The sequence below is a fragment of the Rhinoderma darwinii genome, chromosome 1, assembly GCF_050947455.1.
Source record: "Rhinoderma darwinii isolate aRhiDar2 chromosome 1, aRhiDar2.hap1, whole genome shotgun sequence".
Taxonomy (NCBI): Eukaryota; Metazoa; Chordata; class Amphibia; order Anura; family Rhinodermatidae; genus Rhinoderma; species Rhinoderma darwinii.
This window is the reverse complement of record NC_134687.1, coordinates 406,763,422-406,790,229: the sequence shown is the minus strand read 5'-3', so window position 1 is coordinate 406,790,229 and position 26,808 is coordinate 406,763,422. Positions and strand designations below refer to the sequence as shown.

At 37.9% G+C, this 26,808-nt stretch overlaps 1 protein-coding gene across 1 annotated transcript in view; it reads right to left on the bottom strand.

The window, feature by feature from the left end:
* CARMIL3 (capping protein regulator and myosin 1 linker 3) overlaps positions 1-26,808 on the bottom strand; it is a 79,894-nt gene that overhangs the window by 40,694 nt on the left and 12,392 nt on the right. The window contains exons 4-20 of the mRNA XM_075828924.1: positions 24,199-24,258; positions 23,841-23,959; positions 23,164-23,264; positions 21,042-21,112; positions 19,627-19,700; positions 19,468-19,543; positions 19,280-19,368; positions 18,663-18,757; positions 17,938-18,024; positions 17,651-17,760; positions 15,048-15,125; positions 9,471-9,547; positions 9,166-9,270; positions 8,287-8,356; positions 4,959-5,040; positions 4,774-4,870; positions 3,478-3,532 (exon numbers count right to left, since the gene is read on the bottom strand). Of these exons, the coding sequence (XP_075685039.1) occupies positions 3,478-3,532; positions 4,774-4,870; positions 4,959-5,040; positions 8,287-8,356; positions 9,166-9,270; positions 9,471-9,547; positions 15,048-15,125; positions 17,651-17,760; positions 17,938-18,024; positions 18,663-18,757; positions 19,280-19,368; positions 19,468-19,543; positions 19,627-19,700; positions 21,042-21,112; positions 23,164-23,264; positions 23,841-23,959; positions 24,199-24,258 (1,446 nt within the window). The remainder of the gene's footprint in view (positions 1-3,477; positions 3,533-4,773; positions 4,871-4,958; positions 5,041-8,286; positions 8,357-9,165; positions 9,271-9,470; positions 9,548-15,047; positions 15,126-17,650; positions 17,761-17,937; positions 18,025-18,662; positions 18,758-19,279; positions 19,369-19,467; positions 19,544-19,626; positions 19,701-21,041; positions 21,113-23,163; positions 23,265-23,840; positions 23,960-24,198; positions 24,259-26,808) is intronic.

Here is a 26,808-nt window from a genome sequence, read left to right as displayed (position 1 = left end):
TGTACTTATGCACTTTAGCCATATATAGGTTGTGTCAGACCATTTTTACATCTGGGGGGCTACTCTGCTTTTACGTTCGGATTCCGTTTGTGTTCGAGGGTCCATGGCATTTTATTATGTCTAAGTGTTATATGTTGTCTCCATGTGTCTAATTGACTTTAATAAAGATTATTTGTATTTTTTCAAACTCCTGGTCGTGACTTGTTTCTTATTCTGGTTTAGTTGAAAGAACTTGTAGAAATCTTTCCATTACAGTTTTCCCTGTGTATTTCCACTCCTCATTTTGGCTTACAAAATACGCATGTAGAATACTGATCAAAATACTGCCGTGTGAAAGTGGCCTGCGGCTGAACTCCCACCTAAACCGTGGTGCATGTTTGTTGGATATCCCCGGAACATCTCCCAACATATACGTCTACGTGCCATAGACATAAACCCTTTGGAGGCAGCCAGATTTGGTGTTAAGGACACAGCAAATGTTAGGGTATGTGCACACGTAGTTTTTTAAGACGTTTTTCGGGCCGTAAACGTCCCGAAAAACGGCTGAAAAATCGGAAGAAGAACGCCTCCGAACATCTGCCCATTGATTTCAATGGTAAATATGGCATTCTGTTCCGACAGGGCGTTTTTTTACACCTCGTTTTCAAAAGACGCCTGTGAAAAAGACGTGCATGTCACTTCTTGGGATGTTTTTGGAGCCGTTTTTCATTGACTCTTTAGAAAAACAGCTCCAAAAACGGCTGTAAAAAACGCTGCGAAAATCGCGAGTTTAATTAAAAAACGTCTTAAAATCAGGAGCTGTTTTCCCTTCAAAACAGCTCCGTATTTTCAGACGTTTTTGATTTTGTGTGTGCACATACCCTATAGTCTCAACGCATTCACAGCAATACTTTATTTTCCGTTGACTGCTGTATGAGGGCTTTTTAAGGTACATTTACATTAGTATTGAACAGTTATTATTTTTTGAGGAGGGGACGTCAAACGCATCGTACAAATGAAATGTTACACATATTGTATTAGGCATTACACTTATCCCTCATGCACACAACAGTGTGCGCCGGCCTAGTCCCGTCAGTGATCCGTGGAAAGATAGGACATGTCCTATCTTTCCACGGATCGGAGAATCGGGTCAGTTTTCACAGACCCGATTCACCCGCTAAAGGGAATGGGTCCATGAAGACTATCGGGTGTCACTCGGATTCCGTTAAAAATGGCCCGAGTGGCACATCGGTAGTGTGCAACTGGCATTACAGTGATACCCAATATGTATACTTTGTTATGTTTGATCATTTATATGAAATAAAAAACAGTTTTTATGGAAGAAATGTGTTTATTCTTGTTTATTTAATTAATTATGTAATTTTATTATTTTTCAATTTTTTTTGGAACCTTATTTACTTATTTATTTTTCTTCCCGTAGAGGAGTTTTACTGTTGATTAAAATGTTTTAATTATAATGCATTTGCATGTATTGTACACAAATGCATTATTAAATGGTTAAATAGCTGGGATTGCCGTTATCTCCAAAGCCGAATATTAACGTGGGATGTTTCTTACAGCTGAGCAAGGGCGTGGGCACAGCTCCAAAGCACCCATCCTCACCGTACATTTACGGAAGGGTGCAGGGAGTACTTCCAGCCTGTGCTGTAAATGTACAGTACTGTGCGGGAAGGGGTTAATAGTCAAACTATGCCAAAAAGGTGTCCTTTTGACGTACGTTTGGCCTGAATGCATCGGAATCCCACAGCTTCATCTTTATTGAACATGTCGTCGGCTATGAATTTTAGCACAACTGTATACAAAGAAAAACATATACCAAGTAGTATACATCTTTGTTTTGTTTTAGTAGTCAATGGCTGAGGTATGCAACTGTATAGGTGCACAGCTGCATACATCTGGCCATATGTGTTTCTAAATGTTCCTGACTAACGTACTTTTGATACACTATGTCTATCTTAATGCTTAAGGGTGCAGTCACACGTGGAAGATTTTATTGCAGAAATTTCTTGAAAAACCTTTCCATTCATCTGAATGAAACTTGCAGAAATCCATACACCTGCTGCAGAATAAGGGCATGGCCACACGTGGCGGTTTTCTTCCGCAACTGTCCGCATCAATGCCGCACAGAATCTGCGTTGCAGAATCTGTGGCGGATCTGCCCAAAATGTGCAGTAAATTGATGCGGACTGGCCGTTGCGTATTGAGGTGAAAGTACTTCCCTTCTCTCTATCAGTGCAGGATAGAGAGAAGGGACAGCCCTTTCCCTAGTGAAAGTAAAAGAATTTCATACTTACCGGCCGTTGTCTTGGTGACGCGTCCCTCTTTCGGCATCCAGCCCGACCTCCCTGGATGACGCGGCAGTCCATGTGACCGCTGCAGCCTGTGATTGGCTGCAGCCGTCACTTAGACTGAAACGTCATCCTGGGAAGCCGGACTGGAGGAAGAAGCAGGGAGTTCTCGGTAAGTATGAACTTCTTTTTTTTTTACAGATTGCTATTGGGATCGGTAGTCACTGTCCAGGGTGCTGAAATATTTACTGCCGATCGCTTAACTCTTTCAGCACCCTGGACAGTGACTATTTACTGACGTCGCCTAGCAACGCTCCCGTAATTACGGGTGCACACACGTAGTCACCCGTAATTATGGGTGCACACACGTAGTCACCCGTAATTACGGGAGCCCCATTGACTTCCTCAGTCTGGCTGTAGACCTAGAAATACATAGGTCCAGCCAGAATGAAGAAATGTCATGTTAAAAAACCAATACGCATCCGCAGCACACATAACATGTACATGACATCTGCGGACTTCATTGCGGAATTTAGAATCTCCATTGAAGTCAATGGAGAACTTCCGCAATAAGTCCGCAACCAGTCCGCCACACGTCCGCAACATCCATTGTATGCTGCGGACACCAAATTCCACACCGCAGCCTATGGTCCGCAGCGTAGTTTTCCGCAACGTCTGAACTAACTTGCCTAAAAAAATATTGAAACAAGTGTAAAAAACGGCCGCTGGAGAATTCCACTGCGGACTGTCCACAGCGGAATTCCACAGCAATTCTGCCACGTCTGGCCGTGCCCTTAAACAGTGTGCCTTTGATAAAACATCTACATATCTGCCAACATTTCAAAAATAATGTCCAAGGACACCTGGCTACTACACCAGTTCTTAGAAATCCATCATCTATGATTCTGTTTCGTAGGACCTTGTAGTCCCATAAACATTATATCATGTTTAATAAAATAATAAAATGTACATTTATAACATTTAAACAAAAATCTATTCAATAACAAAAAACAATAACTTAGATGTAAACCCACAATGCCATACTTGTACATTGAGTCAATATTGGAATATTTCTAGGCACAGGAATCTCCTGGGACAAACCTGGCACTGCCCTAGGAATTAGGAACATTCTAGTCATTTATCTGTAATACATCTGTGCATTTGCTGTGGGTATTTCAGTGCTACTCACACAGTCTTCATCCTGAAGAACATTCACAATTCTTTGAAGAACCTCCTCGAGGACCCTATGTGCAAGGTTACAGAACATAACAGTCTTTCATTACCAACTGCAATGTTTTCTTGTACAAGTGCAGGGAAATACAGATGCATTAACAACTTTGGGAAAAACAAAACGCCAATACCCTAGTGACTGGTTCCCACAGGGCATCTATGTTCATTTCGGCAGCATTTTTTAGATGTTGACAAACCCTAAGAATGTAATATCGTAGTTCCCATAAGCACAGTGCAGTAGTGTTACCAAGCGAAACCCTGCTGCGTTCTTTCTTATTGTAATAAATGTAACATTCCCTAGCACAGGTATTTTTGTGCCAAATTTCCCTATGGGAAAACATTCAAAAGCCAAATTAACCGCCCCCCCTTCCCTGTATTTGTCTGCACACCCAGTGCCATAATTGTTTCTTGAAAAAAAGAGTTCTGGACACATTTTTTATTAACTTTTTTTCCTTTCTTTTACATAAAAAATCCCCCCCCCCCTTCCACACATCCTTACCCCCAAAAAAGAAAAAGAAATCCACGCTTGCATTGCATTACAACACAGTTTTGTGATCATGTTAATTGACACAACCGACAACCGTTCTGCACATCTTTATGTGGTGTCAAGGTTATCATTGGAAAGATGGTAGAGCAAAGAAAGGCCGGGTTCATATAGTACAGTGTTTGATGATTTATTTTTTCTTAGTCATATCTAGGATTACATCCAAAATGGAGAAAAGATTTTCAGGTATTAGAAACTGCACCATTATGTGCTGAACTGCTAAAGCCAAAACCAAGAGTGAAGAGTTCTTGATACTCTTACATTCCAAATTGAAAACGAAAAAGTAAAAAACAAAACACCTCTATATTTTTTTTCAACACGGTAATAATTTTATCACCTCCTCCTCTTTTTTTTTCGAAGCTTGGACTATGTGATCAATAGGTTTAGGAAGATTGGTGGAGCTTAGGCTGCTTTGTCTCTAAACCTAAACCCCACCCCTTTGCACTAGCCCAACCCCTCTCCAACACTTGCCAAAACATTGCGGACAGGAAGGTGTGAAAGTCCCCTGCTTCTGTGCCAGTTTACAAGGCTGTCTGCTTCCGGACCTTGTAGGAGCCATTGCAGACAAATAGGCTTACCCAGCAAGTGAGTGTGTTTTTTTCCCCCTCAATTATTTCTAGGTCTACTGTTCCTTTAAACTGGAAACCAAAGTATGGATAAAATATGAGAAGAAACAGGTGTTATTTTCATCACTGTATGATAAATTCTCACCGTGACTTAACTGAGAAGTTTCTGCCAATCAAAAGGTGTTTAAGATGTCTACTTCTGCCCAAAGCAGGGACTAGGGAGAGCAAATGAGAATCTAATCCTGAGAACACAATAAAAAAAATAAAGGTAAAGATAAAAAATTGTTTAAATTTTTTTTTAAAAGTGACATCAGAACATTTGCCTCTCACCATTATCAGAAATATTCAGGGTCCCAACACTGCTAACTGGAGGGAAAAGTTCCTGCAATATTTGTGCACCTGCAGACCGCAGCTAGAAAAATAGCACAAAAGTAACATAAATACCATTTCTTTGTAAACAATAAATAAATTACATAAAGTCTGGTAACTCTTAGGGCATGACCAGACGTGGCGGAATTGCTCTGGAAGTCCGCAGAGGAAATCCGGAGCGTACACGTTTCTCCATCGCCTTCCACAGCTTTTTAGTTGTGTTCGTTTACACGTTGCGGACAATTTCGCTGCGTAGCATAGGCTGCGGTGCGGAATTTGGTGTCCGCAGCATACAATAGTTGTTGCGGACATGTAGCGGACTTGCTGCGGACTCATTGCGGAATTTCCCCATTGACATGGAGAGTCAAAATTCCGCAATGAAGTCCGCAGATGTTATGTGTGCTGCGGAGCGTATTGGTTTTACTAACATGACATTTCTTCATTCTGGCTGGATCTATGTATTTCTAGGTCTACAGCCAGACTGAGGAAGTCAATGGGGCTCTCGTAATTACGGGTGACTACGTGTGTGCACCCGTAATTACAGGACCGTTGCTAGGCGACGTCAGTAAATAGTCACTGTCCAGGGTACTGAAAGAGTTAAACGATCGGCAGTAACTGTTTCTGCACCCTGGACAGTGACTTCCGATCACAATATACAGCAACCTGTAAAAAAAATAGAAGTTCATACTTACCGAGAACTCCCTGCTTCTTCCTCCAGTCCGGCCTCCCAGGATGACGTTTCAGTCCATGTGACGGCTGCAGCCAATCACAGGCCAATCACAGGCTGCAACGGTCACATGGACTGCCGCGTCATCCAGGGAGGTCGGGCTGGATGTCAAGAGAGGGACGCGTCACCAAGACAATGGCCGAGTAAGTATGAATTTCTTTTACTTTTACCAGGAAAAGGGCTGTCCCTTCTCTCTATCCTGCACTGGTAGAGAGAAGGGAAGCCCTCTTCCCCTCAATACGCAACGGCTAGTCCGCATCAATTTAATGCCCATTTCAGGCAAAGCCGCAACAGATTCTGCAACGCAGATTCTGTGCGGCATTGATGCGGACAGTGGCGGAAGAACTCTGCCACGTGTGGGCATGCCCTTAGGCTTCGTTCACATCTGCGTCGGGCTTCTGTTCATGGGTTCCATCAGACCTTTCTGTTAGGGGAACCCATGAAAAGGAAACCAAACGGAAACCATAGCTTTCCATTTTTTTGGGGTGAATCAATAGAGTAGTTGACTGCACTATTGATTCCACCCAAAAAAACGGAAACGGAAACCTTATGGAGCGGAGACAAATGGAAACCATTTGCAACAGAAGCATTACCATTGAAATCAATGGTAATGCAAACTGAAAGCTATGGTTTCTGTTTGGTTTCAGTGAACGAAGCCTAATTCAACCTTTTCTTATATCTGTCTCTTGGAAAATCTGGATGGCAACCGTTATGACGGCAATTACAGCTCCCACAGTGGTTTCCACAAAGCTTTACTAGAGTCCTGAATGGCAAATCATCTATATCGCTGCATAACTAAGCAGATTAGCCATTCAAGAGTCTGGGAAAAACGACTGAAAATGAATTTGGAAACAGCAATGAGGGCACCCATATTTCCCAGAAACAAAGTCTAAGGCCTCATGCACGCGACCGTAATTTTTATTATAAAATACTGACACATTAATTTTTATTGGCCATGGACACCAGTCCGGGCGGTAGAAATGAGCCTCAAAAAATAGGACATGTCCCATTTTTTGAATTTACGGACCGTGCTCCTATACTTATTAGGCTGGGTTCACACGTGGCGGAATTTCACTTAAATTCCGCTGCGGACACTCCGCAGCGTTAATCCGCAGCGGAGCCGTTTCTGCATTGACTTACACTTTAATTTAGCAGTGTTCGTTTAGACGATGCGTACAATTCCGCTGCGGAGCATAGGCTGCGGAGCGGAATTTGGTGTCCGCAGCATGCTCTGTCTGTTGCGGAGCAGTGGCGGACTCATGGCGGAATTTCTCCATTGACTTCAATGGAGATTCTAATTTCCGCAATGAAGTCCGCAGCTGTCATGCACATGTTATGTGTGCTGCGGATGCGTCTTGCTTTTTTAACTTGACATTTCTTCATTCTGGCTGGACCTATGTATTTCTAGGTCTACAGCCAGACTGAGGAAGTCAATGGGGCTCCCGTAATGACGGGAGCGTTGCTAGGAGACGTCTGTAAATAGTCACTGTCCAGGGTGCTGAAAGAGTTAAGCGATCGGCAGTAACTGTTTCTGCACCCGGGACAGTGACTACCGATCCCAATATACCGCAACCTGTAAAAAAATATAAGTTCCTACTTACCGAGAACTCCCTGCTTCTGTCTCCAGTCCGGCCTCCCAGGCTGACGTTTCAGTCTAAGTGACGGCTGCAGCCAATCACAGGCCAAGCACAGGCTGCAGCGGTCACATGGACTGGCGCGTCATCCAGGGAGGTCGGGCTGGATGCCGAAAGAGGGACGCGTCACCAAGACAACGGCCGGTAAGTATGAAAATCGTTTACTTTCACTAGGGAAAGTGATGTCCCTTCTCTCTATCCTGCACTGATAGGGAGAAGGGAAGCACTTTTCCCGCAGTCCGCAGCAGATAGTCCGCATCAATGTACTGCACATTTTGTGCAGATCCGCAGCAGAATCTGCAACGCAGATTCTGTGCGGCATTGATGCGGACAGTTGCGGAGGAAATCCGCCACGTGTGGTCATGCCCTTACTGTGACCATGGTCCGCAAGTGCGGAGGACACTTCGTGGCCCGTTAGTGCAGTATTTACTGACTGTAAATACTGCAGGTCGTGTGCATGTGGCCTTAATTACTGCCAATATTTTTTACTTATGGGGGAACTTCTCAAAAAAGAACATTAAACAAAAGCAAATAGAAAATAAAATATCCCTCAAATAGTCAGGAGTCATACAATTACATGTGGTGACTGTTCTCTCCAGGGGGTGGCCCTGGCCGCTGACTACAATAATCACATTTTGCACATTTTGCACTATAATAAAATCTTGTTTGCTTTAAAATTGTGTAATGTCACCTCAACAAAAAAATTAAAAATATATAATAAAAAAAGATGTACACATTTTTTTCATTTTAACCAAACTCCTGCTTCATTTTTGGATCGTATACTCATGACTGAAATGTTTTTGTTTTTTTTTCATTTTTTTCATTTTTTTTCCCAGTTATATACAATACATTTCCTTGTTGTGTTTTTCCATGGTCAACAGACTTTGTTAGGTATTTTACAACTACTTGAGTCTATGCTCTCACTTACCTCACAACTGCTTAAGTCAATGTGAACATCCTGGAGGTGAGTGTTGGAACACAGCCCCTGAAGCATGGCTCTGCGTGAAAAAAATAGATCTGGCAGATGCATTACAGAGAAGGTTTCTTATTTTAATAGGATTTTTGGCAAGATAATATCCAGAGTTGCTTTGAAGAGTTCTTATTTTACTGGGTAAAGCTGGTCATACACATTCGATTAAAGTCGGGAGTATCTAATGTGTATAAGGGCAGCAACACGATCCCATGACAGGAGTCATCATGGGAAAGAAGGATCTGGCACCTAATGTGTATGTATGGGGGCGGATGCAGATCCCCAAGGGCCCCTCTCCAAAAACACATGTGGACCCAATTCTGCCAGCATACCTGTGACTTACATCTTCTAATATTTAACATAACTATTGTAAAAATAAATATTTTTCGCTATTATCGCTACCCTGCAGCGATAAGTAACATCCCTGTTGGTCAAGGGTGGAAATGGGGTTAATGGTAACATCTCCTTTGAGCTCAGTGAGTCATAGAGTCTCTCTGATTGGCTGATTGAGATGATGCAGTGTGTTTTAAACCCCCTGTGGCCAGAGTGAGCCCCCCCTCCCGGCCGCTGTGCAGCTGAACAGGTTCCACAGGCTATAAGACCACCCCTGTGTCAGGCCTTAGGCAACAGACAATATACCATTTAAAATGATTTAATACAAAAACGATCACATGTATCTTTATATATATATATATATATATATATATATATATATATGTTAAAAACAAAATTTTCCTATCGAGCCAATTTGTTTTTCAGATACCCAACTTTTTTCTTCTACCAGATCTTGTGTACTGGTGTATTGGATTATCAAAGCATTGAAGCTTAGTTTCTCACCTCAAAAGTTCTGGGGGCACTTTGGTTCCACTTAATGATACATGGGACAGTGACAATGAGCTGCCAAAGAATTTCTCCACAGATGGCAGTGTCTCCGGTGTTCGTCTGTTAGATGGAAATAGAATTGCACATTATGGTTGCATGTTTTTAGTATTGATACATGAGCAAATTTAAAAGTAACACTTATAGTTAGTAAACTACAACAAAGTGCAAAAAGTATTCTCCCAAAGAGTATCGCATAAAAGCCTTATCAGTGATATCCTACTAGTGTTCTATGAGATACTGAGAAAAGCCGGGACACTCACCGATGTGATAGAGAATTCTTAGATAGGTCAAGATGTGAGAGACAGGAGCAACAACCAAGAGCTAATGCACCAAAAATCTGAAGCGAGAGAAAGCACATCCCCAAGTCATGTAAATACTTATTACATTCATTCCGCTATTACATTATATTATATTATATTCCTCTTATTACATTCATTCCTCTATTACATTACATTATATTATATTCCTCTTATTACATTCATTCCTCTATTACATTACATTATATTCCTCTTATTACATTCATTCCTCTATTACATTACATTATATTATATTCCTCTTATTACATTCATTCCTCTATTACATTATATTCCTCTTATTACATTCATTCCTCTATTACATTACATTATATTCCTCTTATTACATTCATTCCGCTATAACATTATATTATATTATATTCCTCTTATTACATTCATTCCTCTATTACATTACATTATATTCCTCTTATTACATTCATTCCGCTATTACATTATATTATATTCCCCTTATTACATTCATTCCTCTATTACATTACATTATATTATATTCCTCTTATTACATTCATTCCTCTATTACATTACATTATATTCCTCTTATTACATTAATTCCTCTATTACATTACATTCCTCTTATTACATTCATTCCTCTATTACATTACATTATATTCCTCTTATTACATTCATTCCTCTATTACATTACATTATATTACATTCCTCTTATTACATTCATTCCTCTATTACATTACATTATATTCCTCTTATTACATTCATTCCTCTATTACATTACATTACATTATATTCATCTTATTACATTCATTCCTCTATTACATTACATTCCTCTTATTACATTCATTCCTCTATTACATTACATTATATTCCTCTTATTACATTCATTCCTCTATTACATTACATTCCTCTTATTACATTCATTCCTCTATTACATTACATTATATTCCTCTTATTACATTCATTCCTCTATTACATTACATTATATTCCTCTTATTACATTCATTCCGCTATAACATTATATTATATTATATTCCTCTTATTACATTCATTCCTCTATTACATTACATTATATTCCTCTTATTACATTCATTCCGCTATTACATTATATTATATTCCCCTTATTACATTCATTCCTCTATTACATTACATTATATTATATTCCTCTTATTACATTCATTCCTCTATTACATTACATTATATTCCTCTTATTACATTCATTCCTCTATTACATTACATTCCTCTTATTACATTCATTCCTCTATTACATTACATTATATTCCTCTTATTACATTCATTCCTCTATTACATTACATTATATTACATTCCTCTTATTACATTCATTCCTCTATTACATTACATTATATTCCTCTTATTACATTCATTCCTCTATTACATTACATTACATTATATTCATCTTATTACATTCATTCCTCTATTACATTACATTCCTCTTATTACATTCATTCCTCTATTACATTACATTATATTCCTCTTATTACATTCATTCCTCTATTACATTACATTCCTCTTATTACATTCATTCCTCTATTACATTACATTATATTCCTCTTATTACATTCATTCCTCTATTACATTACATTACATTATATTCCTCTTATTACATTCATTCCTCTATTACATTACATTATATTCCTCTTATTACATTCATTCCTCTATTACATTACATTCCTCTTATTACATTCATTCCTCTATTAGATTACATTATATTATATTCTTCTTATTACATTCATTCCTCTATTACATTGCATTACATTATATTCCACTTATTACATTCATTCCGCTATAACATTATATTATATTATATTCCTCTATTACATTACATTCTATTATATTCCTCTTATTACATTCATTCCTCTATTACATTACATTATATTATATTCCTCTTATTACATTCATTCCTCTATTACATTACATTCCTCTTATTACATTCATTCCTCTATTACATTACATTATATTATATTCCTCATTACATTCATTCCTCTATTACATTACATTATATTCCTCTTATTACATTCATTCCGCTATAACATTATATTATATTATATTCCTCTTATTACATTCATTCCTCTATTACATTACATTATATTCCTCTTATTACATTCATTCCGCTATAACATTATATTATATTATATTCCTCTTATTACATTCATTCCTCTATTACATTACATTATATTATATTCCTCTTATTACATTCATTCCTCTATTACATTACATTATATTCCTCTTATTACATTCATTCCTCTATTACATTACATTATATTATATTCCTCTTATTACATTCATTCCTCTATTACATTACATTATATTCCTCTTATTACATTCATTCCTCTATTACATTACATTCATTCCTCTATTACATTACATTATATTATAGTCCTCTTATTACATTCATTCCTCTATTACATTACATTATATTCCTCTTATTACATTCATTCCTCTATTACATTACATTATATTCCTCTTATTACATTCATTCCGCTATTACATTATATTATATTATATTCCTCTTATTACATTCATTCCGCTATTACATTATATTATATTATATTCCCCTTATTACATTCATTCCTCTATTACATTACATTATATTATATTCCTCTTATTACATTCATTCCTCTATTACATTACATTATATTCCTCTTATTACATTCATTCCTCTATTACATTACATTCCTCTTATTACATTCATTCCTCTATTACATTACATTATATTCCTCTTATTACATTCATTCCTCTATTACATTACATTCCTCTTATTACATTCATTCCTCTATTACATTACATTATATTATATTCCTCTTATTACATTCATTCCTCTATTACATTACATTCCTCTTATTACATTCATTCCTCTATTACATTACATTATATTTCTCTTATTACATTCATTCCTCTATTACATTACATTATATTATATTCCTCTTATTACATTCATTCCTCTATTACATTACATTACATTATATTCCTCTTATTACATTCATTCCGCTATAACATTATATTATATTATATTCCTCTATTACATTACATTATATTATATTCCTCTTATTACATTCATTCCTCTATTACATTACATTATATTATATTCCTCTTATTACATTCATTCCTCTATTACATTACATTCCTCTTATTACATTCATTCCTCTATTACATTACATTATATTATATTCCTCTTATTACATTCATTCCTCTATTACATTACATTATATTCCTCTTATTACATTCATTCCGCTATAACATTATATTATATTATATTCCTCTTATTACATTCATTCCTCTATTACATTACATTATATTCCTCTTATTACATTCATTCCGCTATAACATTATATTATATTATATTCCTCTTAATACATTCATTCCTCTATTACATTACATTATATTATATTCCTCTTATTACATTCATTCCTCTATTACATTACATTATATTCCTCTTATTACATTCATTCCTCTATTACATTACATTATATTATATTCCTCTTATTACATTCATTCCTCTATTACATTATATTATATTCCTCTTATTACATTCATTCCTCTATTACATTACATTATATTCCTCTTATTACATTCATTCCTCTATTACATTACATTCCTCTTATTACATTCATTCCTCTATTACATTACATTATATTATATTCCTCTTATTACATTCATTCCGCTATTACATTACATTATATTCCTCTTATTACATTCATTCCTCTATTACATTATATTATATTATATTATATTCCTCTTATTACAATTATTCCTCTATTACATTATATTATATTATATTCCTCTTATTACATTCATTCCTCTATTACATTACATTATATTCCTCTTATTACATTCATTCCTCTATTACATTACATTATATTCCTCTTATTACATTCATTCCGCTATTACATTACATTATATTCATCTTATTACATTCATTCCTCTATTACATTACATTATATTATATTCCTCTTATTACATTCATTCCTCTATTACATTATATTATATTCCTCTTATTACATTCATTCCGCTATTACATTACATTATATTCCTCTTATTACATTCATTCCTCTATTACATTACATTATATTATATTCCTCTTATTACATTCATTCCTCTATTACATTACATTATATTCCTCTTATTACATTCATTCCGCTATTACATTACATTATATTCATCTTATTACATTCATTCCTCTATTACATTATATTCCTCTTATTACATTCATTCTGCTATTACATTACATTATATTCCTCTTATTACATTCATTCCTCTATTACATTACATTATATTCCTCTTATTACATTCATTCCTCTATTACATTACATTATATTCCTCTTATTACATTCATTCCTCTATTACATTACATTCCTCTTATTACATTCATTCCTCTATTACATTACATTATATTATATTCCTCTTATTACATTCATTCCTCTATTACATTACATTATATTCCTCTTATTACATTCATTCCGCTATTACATTACATTATATTCCTCTTATTACATTCATTCCTCTATTACATTATATTATATTATATTCCTCTTATTACATTCATTCCTCTATTACATTATATTATATTATATTCCTCTTATTACATTCATTCCTCTATTACATTACATTATATTCCTCTTATTACATTCATTCCGCTATTACATTACATTATATTCATCTTATTACATTCATTCCTCTATTACATTATATTCCTCTTATTACATTCATTCTGCTATTACATTACATTATATTCCTCTTATTACATTCATTCCTCTATTACATTACATTATATTCCTCTTATTACATTCATTCCTCTATTACATTACATTATATTCCTCTTATTACATTCATTCCTCTATTACATTACATTCCTCTTATTACATTCATTCCTCTATTACATTACATTATATTATATTCCTCTTATTACATTCATTCCTCTATTACATTACATTATATTCCTCTTATTACATTCATTCCGCTATTACATTACATTATATTCCTCTTATTACATTCATTCCTCTATTACATTATATTATATTATATTCCTCTTATTACATTCATTCCTCTATTACATTATATTATATTATATTCCTCTTATTACATTCATTCCTCTATTACATTACATTATATTCCTCTTATTACATTCATTCCGCTATTACATTACATTATATTCATCTTATTACATTCATTCCTCTATTACATTATATTCCTCTTATTACATTCATTCTGCTATTACATTACATTATATTCCTCTTATTACATTCATTCCTCTATTACATGACATTATATTATATTCCTCTTATTACATTCATTCCTCTATTACATTATATTATATTCCTCTTATTACATTCATTCCTCTATTACATTATATTATATTATATTCCTCTTATTACATTCATTCCTCTATTACATTATATTATATTCCTCTTATTACATTCATACCTCGACACATTTGCACTCAACGCTCCCCAACCAGTTGTCTTACAGCCCAGCCACATAATGCACTGCTCATATTCCATACATGACTCCCACACTTGGCTCATTCGCATTCTTTATATATCGCCTTCATTCCCTTACAGTGTCCACAGCACAGTCTGTTCCTGAGAGATCCAAATATACCAACGAATTTGGATGAGACAGAAAAGTATAAAGTGCCTAGAAAACAGAGATTTAGTAGTTTATTAAGCAATGGAGGGTAAATGGGATTTATCATTTGTGTTATAAGTGTATTAAGTACGTGTAGGGATTTGGAAATATATTTAGGATGGAAAATCATGCAGGGAAAGGACAGAGTAACAGATGGACTGCAGAAGATATAAGTGGTTCTAGTAAGAAAAGGCTATGTGAGGCAAGAAGTGACATATGGAAGGATAATACAATGAATGCTTATGAAGCGGTGGATGTAAACAGCTCATATATGATAGCAATGGTGGAATTAAATGAATTATAATCTAAAATGAACTGAAATAATACTTAATGTGTGAATAGCTCATCTCTATTCTTCATCACCACCATCATCATACCTTTCTATGTGTTGGGTACTCATGGCTTGCCAATATCCATCTGGGGTCCTGTTATCAGCAACTGTTCTCTACATAGTCCATCTCCCCTTACAGACCCAGTAACTGGCCGTACTTACTCTCCCTTATTTTCTTGGTTTTATCTACATGGCTTACCCTCAATCTCTTCCCCATCATCTTCTTCCCTCGCTCTACCAAACCCTTCCCCAGTTCATTCCCATTTCTGTTCTCCTTCTTTTGCTTTCTCTACTCCCTTCTTCACTTACACCTCTCTCTTGCTATCCTAGACAACACACTCTTATTATTGTACATGGAGGTAATCCAAATGATGCACCATTACATGACGAAGTTTTTCTTTTTTTTTTTTTATTAAATACTATGTTAATTTTGAATATTATCCCATGTACTATACCAAGTCCGTTTAAGTAAACATATATCTTATATGTTATCCCACAGAAGTGACAAGAGCTTAAATGAGCATTCATTTCCTTCCTTATAACACTACTTAATATAGGACCATCTGTTCTACATAGATGTATATTAACCCTATAGTGATCAGCCTATTTTGGACCTTAATGACAGAGCGGTTCTTTCAGTTTTTTGAACATCGCATCTCGAAAGCCATAACTTTTTTATTTTTCTGTAGACATAGCCATGTCAGGGCTTGTTTTTTTGCTGGACAAGTTGTATTTTTAAATGCCACCATTTTGGGGTACATATAATTTATTGGTTTTTTGAAGGGTAATGGAAAAAAAATGGAAATTTCGCCATTCTCTTTTTGCGTCTTAATTTTACACGGTTTACCATGTGGTATAAATAACATAATAACTTTATTCTGCAGGTCGTTATGATTACGGCGATACTGAATTGATATCTTTTTTTTGTGTTTTACTATTTTACACAATAAAAACACTTTTTGTGTAAAAATATTTTTATGTTGCCATATTCTAGGAGCCATAACATTTAAATGTTTCCTCCTTTGTAGCTGTATGAGGATTTATTTTTTTGCAGGACGACTTTTTGTTTTTGTTAATACCATCTTGGGGTACATAGGACTTTTTGATCACTTTTTATCTCATTCTTTGTAAGATAGTATAATCAGAAAACAACAATTCTGGCATTGTTTTTATTTTATTTTTTACCGAGTTCACCATGCGGGATAAATAATATAACACGTTTATAATTTGGGACGTTACAGATGCGGCAATACCATTTATGTGTAGACTTTTTTTTTTGTATTTTTTTTTAACAATAAAGCATTTGTAAAGGGGAAAAAGTAGGATTTTCTTTTTTTTTTACTTGGGATTTTTCATTTTTTTTATTATAAACTTTATTAAACATGTTTTTACTTTTTTTTAGTCCCAATGTGGGACTTTACTATGCAATCATCTGATCGCTTTTATAATACACTGCATTACTTCTGTACTGCATTGTATTATGTCTGTCAGTGTAACACTGACAGCCATCCTATTAGGCCCGGCCTCTGGCATTGCCTAAAAGGCATACACTGAAGGCATACTTAGGAGCCTTCGTAAGGCCATAAAAATGATCGGCACCCTGCGATTGTGTCACAGGTGTGCCGATGGGGTGAGAGAGGAAGTCCCCTCCCTCTAAAACCACTTAGATGCCGCAGTTGCTTCTGATCTAAGGGGTTAAATGGGTGGATTTGAGGAAAACTTCAATCCTGCCCATTAGAGCAGGAGCTTGGCTGAGAATTCTCCCAATCATGTGATCTTTATGACATGTTAACTTGACATATAAAATCATATAAACCTTTTAATCAGCAGATCCCTAAATATGAATGATACATATGTAAGTAAAACCAGTACAGATACTGTAAGGTATAAAAGAACCAATAAAAGGATCCAATTAACAATAGATCCATGTAAATTAAAATGCTGCAGAAACAATAAAAATGAGTAAACAAGGATGTTGTAGTGGATGGGAATGTGACTTGTACAGTGTGTAATTGATAGGCAGGGGGAGGCTAGAGAATAATTAAAGGGTGGGCATACATGATATTAAATGCAAATAGTAGGAAATGATCTGCATGGAGATAAGATGTGGAGACAGTGAAGTATTACACTAGAAATAATAGATTAGGTGAGGGTTATAAATGCATGCAGATATCTGGGTTGTGTTGTTAGGGGTCAGTCTCACATTGGTCTCCTCGCTCCCGAGAAGTCCAGGGTTCTTACTGAGGGTCAGTGAGTGCAACGAGGAGGAGAAAAGAGCATTCTGGCAGAGAGACTGACACAGAGAGAGTGCTCCTACAGAAAGAAAGCCCAACAATAACATGTAGAGCATTGCACATGCCAGGTTATCGTACAAACAGTGCCACAACTGCCCAGTTTCTTCCCAACAAGAACATAGTTTAGGCAAGCACAGTAAGACGTTATAACAAAGTGTCACAGTTCCATGCAGTAAAATATTAGACATTGTTCTACCTCTAGCGGTGATGTTTGTTTTGCTCAAATTTAGGCTCCGAAGTCCGGCATGAAAATACAGGAATTGCTGGGAGAGAGCAGAGATTCCTGAAAACAGCAAAAGGTCTTATGTAGCTAGGGCTTTCATAGAGCAAATCTTTATACCCTCCATCCCAAGACAGGACGCAGATAGATTTTTGCCCACCCTATGTCTTATAGGAGAGTAGGGTGGCATAAATTACATGATCCTCTGCCCACTTTCCCCCTGACTTGTTTGCTAATGTTACTATGAGAGCCCTGTGCAAATGAACACAATCTATAACAAGGGAAAATAAGGCCAGCCTGAGCTGGTCTTCTTCTTCTTATGGGCCCCGAGCACCCGCATGAGCTGCCCCTATGTATGCCCCTAGCATTCATGCTGTACGAAGGTTACTCAATGGTTATGGTCAATGGTATGCAGTTATCTAGCAGTTATTTGTTTATAAGGATGACGGGCATGAGCTGGAAGAAGTAGGGGTTAAAACATTTTTTAGATCTCTGCATCCCAAGAAAAAAAATTACGTTTGGAGAATCAGTAATTATGACGAATTTACCCATTTTTATTACTATTATATATAAGCAGAGTATTCATTTGTTGCATAGAAGATAGGACCAACCAAAATGGATTACCAATGTATGGTGACTTGTATATGTGCGGTATACACACACTGAGATATATTGTATGTACACTGCAGTAGATGGTTTACCTCGGTCTTCTAGCGGGTTGTGTGACAGGTTCAGCGAATGCAAAGAGGAGGCTGCATTATCTGACAACACAGAGGCCAAACGGAGAGCAAAATCACTGCAGGAGAGAGAGGGACAGAGAGAGGAGGAACGGAGAAAGAGGGATAAGGGGTAAGAGAGAGAGGGAAGGTGAGGGGAAAGGGCTACTGTACTGCTGGTGATGAAAAGCTAATCTACCATAATCTCCATTATTCATTTCTCGGTCTCTGTTTGGCTATTGCCTATTTTTCTGCCCAGTTTTACCCAGTCATTGGGATACTATGTCCCGTGAAGTGTTTGTCTTTAATAACTCGATTCAAGCACTGCAAACATTTATAAACACATGCACACCATGCTGAAACCCATTATACTAGAGCTTCATGTCTAAACAGAATAACTCCCATCATGTTTCCTCACTCCCACCCCTCCCAGTCACTCCCACATTCTAGTTCACCCATTTATTTAGCATCCCCTCTATATATAATCATTTACCAATTTATTTGATTTACTTCAATACCTCCCAATGTTCTCCTATCTCCCTCTCTACCCTTATCTCGGTATCCCATCTATATATCCCTCTTTCTCCGTCTCCCTCTCTCACGCTCTCAGTCCGCAGTCCTCTAGGATTAGCTCCTCTAGATGCTGTGATCGGCCCACGCAATGTAGGATCTGCTCTGTCACCTCCGATCCCTGTATTTAAAAAAAACAGCAAATTAGGGAATTTATAGATATCATTGTCTGAAGTCCCCAACAAATCATAACTGTCCTCAACTTTCATTTAGTATTTACCAATTTGAGATTTGCGGCCTGGAGCCTGAGAAAATACTGATTATATGCCAGAGCTGCAACAACCAGAGCCAGGTCCCTGTGGAGGAACAGAGAGATACAGTGTGAGCAATATAGTGGCCAACGAGTACTGACAGCACTTTCTTACCTTTCTCCCCTGACCTGCTTTCTAGATGGCTGAAGTCTTGCAAGTTAAATTCCCGGCTGTCCTGAGAGTGATAAATCATATCCACATCCTGCAATGAGACACAGTAACATTTCTAAAAGGAACAAATCAGAAGAAAAGTAAAAATGCAACATTATCTATAAATCATAGGCTGAAAAAGTTCCTTCTACTAGAAGTCTGCAAGGCACATGACCACATAAAAGCGGCCTCACATTGTAATATTTATATCATTATTATCATTCAAAGATCTCTAGGCAAACAAACTGGACTTTGAAAATTGTGATCTTAAAAATAAAAAATGTATGGTAATTTCTTTATAGTTTATTTAGCACTGCTCGTTTGTGTTGCTTTGTGTGCTCATTTGTTAAAATTCTGCCTTTTCTTTAAATCTAGTGATAGATTTGTGGACAATTTCATGATTTTTTTTTTACAATCGTTGTACATTAATTGACCAGATTTTTTTTCCCTGATAACCAACAGACAATTTGTCCTAATTTTCATCTACCGTGTTGGAATTTTTTGGACTATAGTCAGCCACAACCTGAAGTACAGTCAACAGTTAACAACCATTCGGACATTATAAATAGGTTGGCTTTTTTTCGAAGTACTGCATCTGGTGTACGGTTGTATCAATTTTTGTAATGGTCAGAAGTACAGTTGGACGACGAATCTGTTGTGTCTGACGACCGGTTAAAGCCTCATGTCTATGGCCAGCACAAGGTGCCGTTCCAAATATAAATATATATAAAAACAAGAAGGATATTTAATTTCTGTTTTTATTGAAAATTTGTAGTGCAACAGAAAGTAGGAAAAAAGGGGAGCTACTGTCAACTAAGCCATAGAAGAAGAAATGGGATAAGGGAGTAAAGCAGTACAGAACCGTACACTCATGGCTGCCTTAACATAAAGAATAAATGTTATATAATGTATAATGCATCCAGCATGAACACATATGATTGCAACAAGATATGCAATTCCAAGTATAAAGAGGCATGAACAGTATTACTAAAAATATTATTGCACGCATATCCAGAAACCGCTAATAAACAATCCCCTTTGTTTCATGGAATGTCGAAAAAAAATAATTGTATTTTGCACATCAAAAATATTCTAATGATAGGGTGAATATTACTCAAGTTTATGGCCAATGGTACTTTAGTCTCTTGTCTTTATTAATAATTTTTTTTGTTTGTTTTTCAATATTCGTTATAACAAAAATAAGCAAACAATAAAAAACAGAAGGGCAGGAAAGAGAAAGAGGGTCGAAGGTGTCTATGGGATGTAGTCATCTTTAGTGCAGTACTCCCAGCCAAGTCGTTTTAAAGGAGAGATAGTAGATGATTTTTGCAACATTGACAGATAGGGTCTACTTGGCCATGTTTTCCACTAAAGCTAAATATATATCACTTACCCACTGAACCTCTTCTCTGCAACACACGCCATTATAGTCACAAAGTGCAGCATATGTCTCTGAAAATCCACCTAAAAAAAGACGTTTCTAATCATTACAGATGTCACTAATGATGAAACTGGTTCATTGTATATTTTTCATATTTGAATTTATATTGTTTTTTTATTTATTTCAGAATTTAAAATCATAATGTCAATCAAAGAATGAGAATCTGCAATTAAATTAGCTTTTTATCCAAGTAATAATTGTATATAATAAAATCAAAGAAATAACACAGATTTGTTCTACATTAAAAAAAAACACAATGTTTAAGCATCTAATTTCTCTTGTTGTAGGACATATACTGTATATGTGATAGGGACTGTATGGATCAGTCATTCAAATCAAAGAAATCAAGTTACAGTTCTATCTACTCTCACCTCCACCCCAACAAAACTGGTAATGTGAACCTTTTTAGCCAATAATGCAAAGATAAATTGCTTTCTCAGAAGAAAAGATTTAGGAGGTCCAATCTTCTCCATATATCAATTCATACAATGAAAATAGATGAACTCTAACATTGCAACATTGACTTTACTATTGGAGAATCCTGTACTATTAGGAGGATCCACATTGTAGCATATACATCCCTTGTGGATCTTTCTCCTTGTTTTTTGGCAGAATCTTTTTTGGACATCAGTGCGGGAAAGATTTACAGGTGACAGGTAACATAGCAGACATAAGAAAGCCTTACACCCCACCTTTTAGGGGAGCAATGTAAATCTAGTTTTAGTTTTTGTTTCCAGGTGTACAACTGAAATTGCTGATATCCTTCACGTTCGTGATGTAATGATTTTTTTTTCTTGGTTCAGTAAAAAATATTAAATTAAATATTGAGCTTGGTGAATTTACTGTAGAATACATCTAATCATCCCACATAGCTGATACTGGCACTAGATGTACAGACTTTACTCCTTATAATCTGGATTGAATAAAGAAGTCTATTTGGTCAATTGCAGCTAATATTGATGCTAATATAGCAGGTGTACAAGAGATACTAAACAGTCCTTAAAGGGGTTTTCCCACAAAGACAATCTCAACCCCTCACCTGATTGCCGTGGGTCAAGCTTCTGAAACCTCCGTGGATCAGCTGTTAATGCTGGGGGAAATTGCGGCTAGCCATAAGTGTAGTATTACATGGTGGCTATTCAGATCAGTGGCCATAAAAGTAATACCTAAATGGTCTGGGTCCACCAGAGTGAGAGCTGATACTGAGTGGGTCTCTACTGTGGCTCATAGAGGGATCCTTAGCAGAGGAACCCCCCTCCCTATTACATCCATATGAAGGGACAACCCCTTTAATCCATGAGGCAAAAATGGTGTGTAGAAAAGGTAGATCCAGCACTCGAATATTTAAAATTCCAATTTTATTTAGGTCATATTAAAACAAGGGATAAAACAAAAATCCCGGGACCACGCTTACGCGTTTCAGACCACTAGGGTCCTTAATCCATGAGTAAGCAGAACAGATCTGTGACATATTAATATATATGTATACTATACATTGTCAAAACATAAGCAACAAAAGTTGAGGAGGGGCATAGTTTTGATAAAAGAAAATACATTACCAACATAAATAAAGGCCTGAAGCTATGCACAAACAGAAGAAGCGCTAACAATAATATATCTATGCAAACAAAGATACCGGGTTTTAAACAGGTAAACGTTAACAGGAATATGTTATAGCCTGCAAATAACCGATCCCACCAGTTCGCACCTATGGCATCAAACAAAACACACATGTATGACCATGACGTAATCATTATCCCTCATCATGACTGTCATGTTGGCCTCTGGAAGAACATTCAAGTTTGATGGACAGTTGCCATTTTCAGAAAATTATTTTAAAATGTAATAAAAACATCCTCTATGACTACTAATGTTATTTTATTACCCAATGAAATTTCTCGTAACCCGAAATACATGTTAATAAGAAGTCCATATACTACAATAACAAATCACATAGTTTGGGAATGAAGTCTTGTAATGAAAAATCATGTTTTTACCGGATGGGCACATTATATTTAATATTATACGTTATTATATGGGCACGAAATGTCATCTCAAAGCCAGTAAACCTCACCGCAGATCCCTGTCGTAGGGGGAAGTCCAGCAGTGTCGGAGTTTGGAGATGAATTTCGTGAACTGTCTGCCGACTCGGGATACTGTCTTCTGACAAGACATCTGTTACACATTGGCAAAAAGAAAGGGTGAGGTTGGCAGAACATACATTAGTAGTTTTCATTAGTAAGTTATTAATTTATTTGATTCAAGGTATATACACTTTAAAATCCCATCACGCATGAACATTGCATATGGAAATATGGTATAACTCTCGCTGCGTACAGTGAATTGAACTATTATTTATGAGACAAGAGCCATTAATATCCTGGGAACCAGCATCTTAAGGACTCATGCACACGGGCATATTATGACTTCATAAAACCAATGAGTTTTAAAACAGCACCCGTAGACTTATATGGGGGTCTTTGTGTACCTTTGATTTCTTATAGAACCAGAATCCGCCAGAATTTTTTATGCGGCATTATCCATTAGACATAGTATTATGTAGCTATTCTCCCCTAGAAGCAAGTAATAAGGCACCGTATGGAGCAGCATGTGGTGGTACATGGAGTGCCTATGGCTCTGTAGTATGCAGGGTTGCAGAAGAATTGCCAATTGACTGTTTAGATGAGCTCTAATGTAGACATCGCTTGTCACAAGGAAAGGATCTGATGTCATTAAAAAATGGGAACTTACACTGTATCTGGAGTAGGAAATATTTTGGACAGTGTAGCCTGGATGCCGTTTATCAGCTGATCTGTATTATGAGCAGTCAGTGTCAGCTGGAAGCTCCCTTTCTCTGTTTCAATAAGTATCTGCAAGAGGATAGGAAACCAGGTAATGGTGCAATGGAAATAACAAACCCAAAAAATAGCGGCATATAGTGTAGTATAGCAGATGTGACACAGTGGGTACCAAAATTTACAAGAGACAGTATAACCTTAGAGTAAAGCTTTACAATAAATGGAATAGCAAGGTGAAAATTAGATGGCAATGGCATTGACTAAAGGGGTCCCATTATTATTGCTCAACAATATTCACATATATTCAGTACCTGGCTAAGACTGACAGCTGTGAGAGATCGGATTTCCAGCACACTGAATGAGCTTTCAATCTAAAAAGAATAACAATATGGAAACATCAAGGTCAACAATAGAATAGAATATAGACACAAAGCCAAACTAAAGACAGTGCAGGAATATGAAATAGGAAGAACATTACACCACCCTACTAAGCAACAGGAACCTGCTGAGAGGAAGGGGCAACAACTTGTGCATTAGATCTATGTCATTTTATAGGTTTTGGCTGCTACCTATCTGGTAGCTATTGTACCTATAATTCATGTTAGTATATACTATGAGGTTATTAATGGTTGTCTGAGGAATGTTATGCCACGCTGAATGCACTTGAGCATGCAACTCATCAAGATCGGCTGCTGGCAGCTCCCTTTGCAGTTGCCGACCAATGACGTCGCAGATGTGCTCGATGGAAGTCTGGAGACACTGCAGGCCATGGTAGCACATTTAGGCCATGCAGGCTGCTCACAGTAGCACGAGCAACATGTCGCTGTCCTGTTGAAAAAATGGCTTCTATGACACTTTTGAGAAATGGCCATACCACTGGTTCCACAACCAAATCAATGTAACGCCGAGCTGTTAGTGAACTTGAAATGAAGACTAGAGGGGTCCGGCTACCGTACATCATGCCACCCCACACCATAATCACGGGAGTAGGACCGGTGTGATGTTCCCTTGTGAAGCAGGACTCATCGCTGAAGAAGATAGACCTCCATTACAGCTTCCATTTCTGTCTTGCTGTGCACCATGTCACGTCCGTGGCTGCGGGCTGTCAGCTCCGTTCCTCCCCTGACAGCCGCAGCCACGAGTCGGCAAGCGCTGGCCCCAGCCTCCTCCTCAGGAGAAGCCAACGCTCGCGTCTACTCACCAATGCCGGATCCCGGACCTCGTTCCTGACCTTTGACCTGTGAGTACTCTGGACTATAAGAGGGGTACAGCCCCCTAGTTCTATGCCTGAGCTTTGTTGTTGTATCCCTAGTCTGTCTTGCAAATGGCCCCCCAGTGGTTTCCTGCTCCCATTGGTTTCCTGTTCCTGTTCCTGTATCCTGAATCTAGTGTCGTGCTTGCTGTAGCTGTGCTATATTCCACGCCTGACCTGCCTCTCCACACCTGACGTCCATCTGCTGCCAAGTTCCTGCCTAGCCTGCCTCGCTACTGTCCGAGCTGCCACAGGTACCCTATGCGAACTATAGACTTTGACCTGCGTCCTGTTGGCCAGCTGCCATACCGCCAAGACAGTACGGCCCAGTGGATCCACGAACCCTTCGCGATAGTAAGCTCAGGCCATGTACCCCGCTGGGCAATCCAAGACCATGACGACGTCACAAGAGATGCGGGCGGATTTGCTGGATCTCCAATCTCGACAGGACCAACTCCTCCAAGCTTTGAACGCTCTCGTTCGTCAGCAGGAAGCAAGAGCTGCCTTCCTCCTACTATACTTCCTGGCAGTGTTTATCCTCAGACTACACCTCCTGGCAGTGTCGACCCGCGTTTTTCTTTACCACTTCCGGACCGCTATGATGGAGACGCAGGTTCCTGTCGTGGATTTTTGAACTAGTGCCCGATCCATTTCAGCCTGTGTTCCAGGACATTTTCATCTGACGGCGCCAGGGTTGCATTCATCATTTCTCTCCTCACCGGAAAGGCTCTTGCATGGGCGAACCCTATCTGGGAGAGACAAGGACCTGAGACCCGTGACTTCCAAGCCTTTCTCCGGACCTTTCGCATGGTATTTGAGGAGCCTGGACGGGCCTCATCTGCAGCGGCTGCCTTGATTAAACTACGCCAAGGAGACACCTCCGTGAGTGAGTACGCCATCCACTTCCGCACCCTGGCGGGAGAACAATTGTGGAACAATGAGGCTCTGGTGGCGGCATTCTGGCATGGCCTGTCCCGTAGGATTAAGGACAAACTTGCCGCTCAAGACCTGCCATCTACCCTGGATGACCTCATCCTTCTGTCCGCCCGGATAGACATACGGATCCGAGAACGCCTCCAAGAGGTTCGTCGGGAGGGAGACCCTCCTAGTCTGGGACCTACTTTGCAGCAACCCCTGCTGTCCTCAGATGTCGATCCTCCTAAGGAATCTGTGATGATGGACCGGGGTATGCTATCCACCCAGGAGAGACAACGCAGACGCACTTCGGGACTTTGTCTCTGTTGCGGCCTCGGTGGCCATTTTGTGCGCCTGTGTCCCCTAAAGCCCCAAAGCCTAGGGTTGCTAGGAGTGACAACCCTGGGTAAAAAAGGACTTTCATCCAAATTGTCCATACCAGCGACCATAGTGTCCGGCGAGAGAATGCATCAGGTCTCTGCGTATCTGGACTCGGGATCCGCGGCTTTTTTCATCCGTAGAGACCTGGTGGACCATCTTCAGTTGCCTACCACACCTATGGAGAGCCCGTTGACAATTGCTTCTGTAGATGGTCTACCCCTGCCTAACCCAGTTGTTGCTGTGACCAAACCACTGAGGTTCCAAGTAGGGGCCCTCCACTCCGAACTGCTGTTGTTCTATGTCCTACCCAGAGCCGTTGATTCTGTGTTGCTGGGCCTGCCTTGGCTCCGATTGCATGCCCCAGTCCTGGACT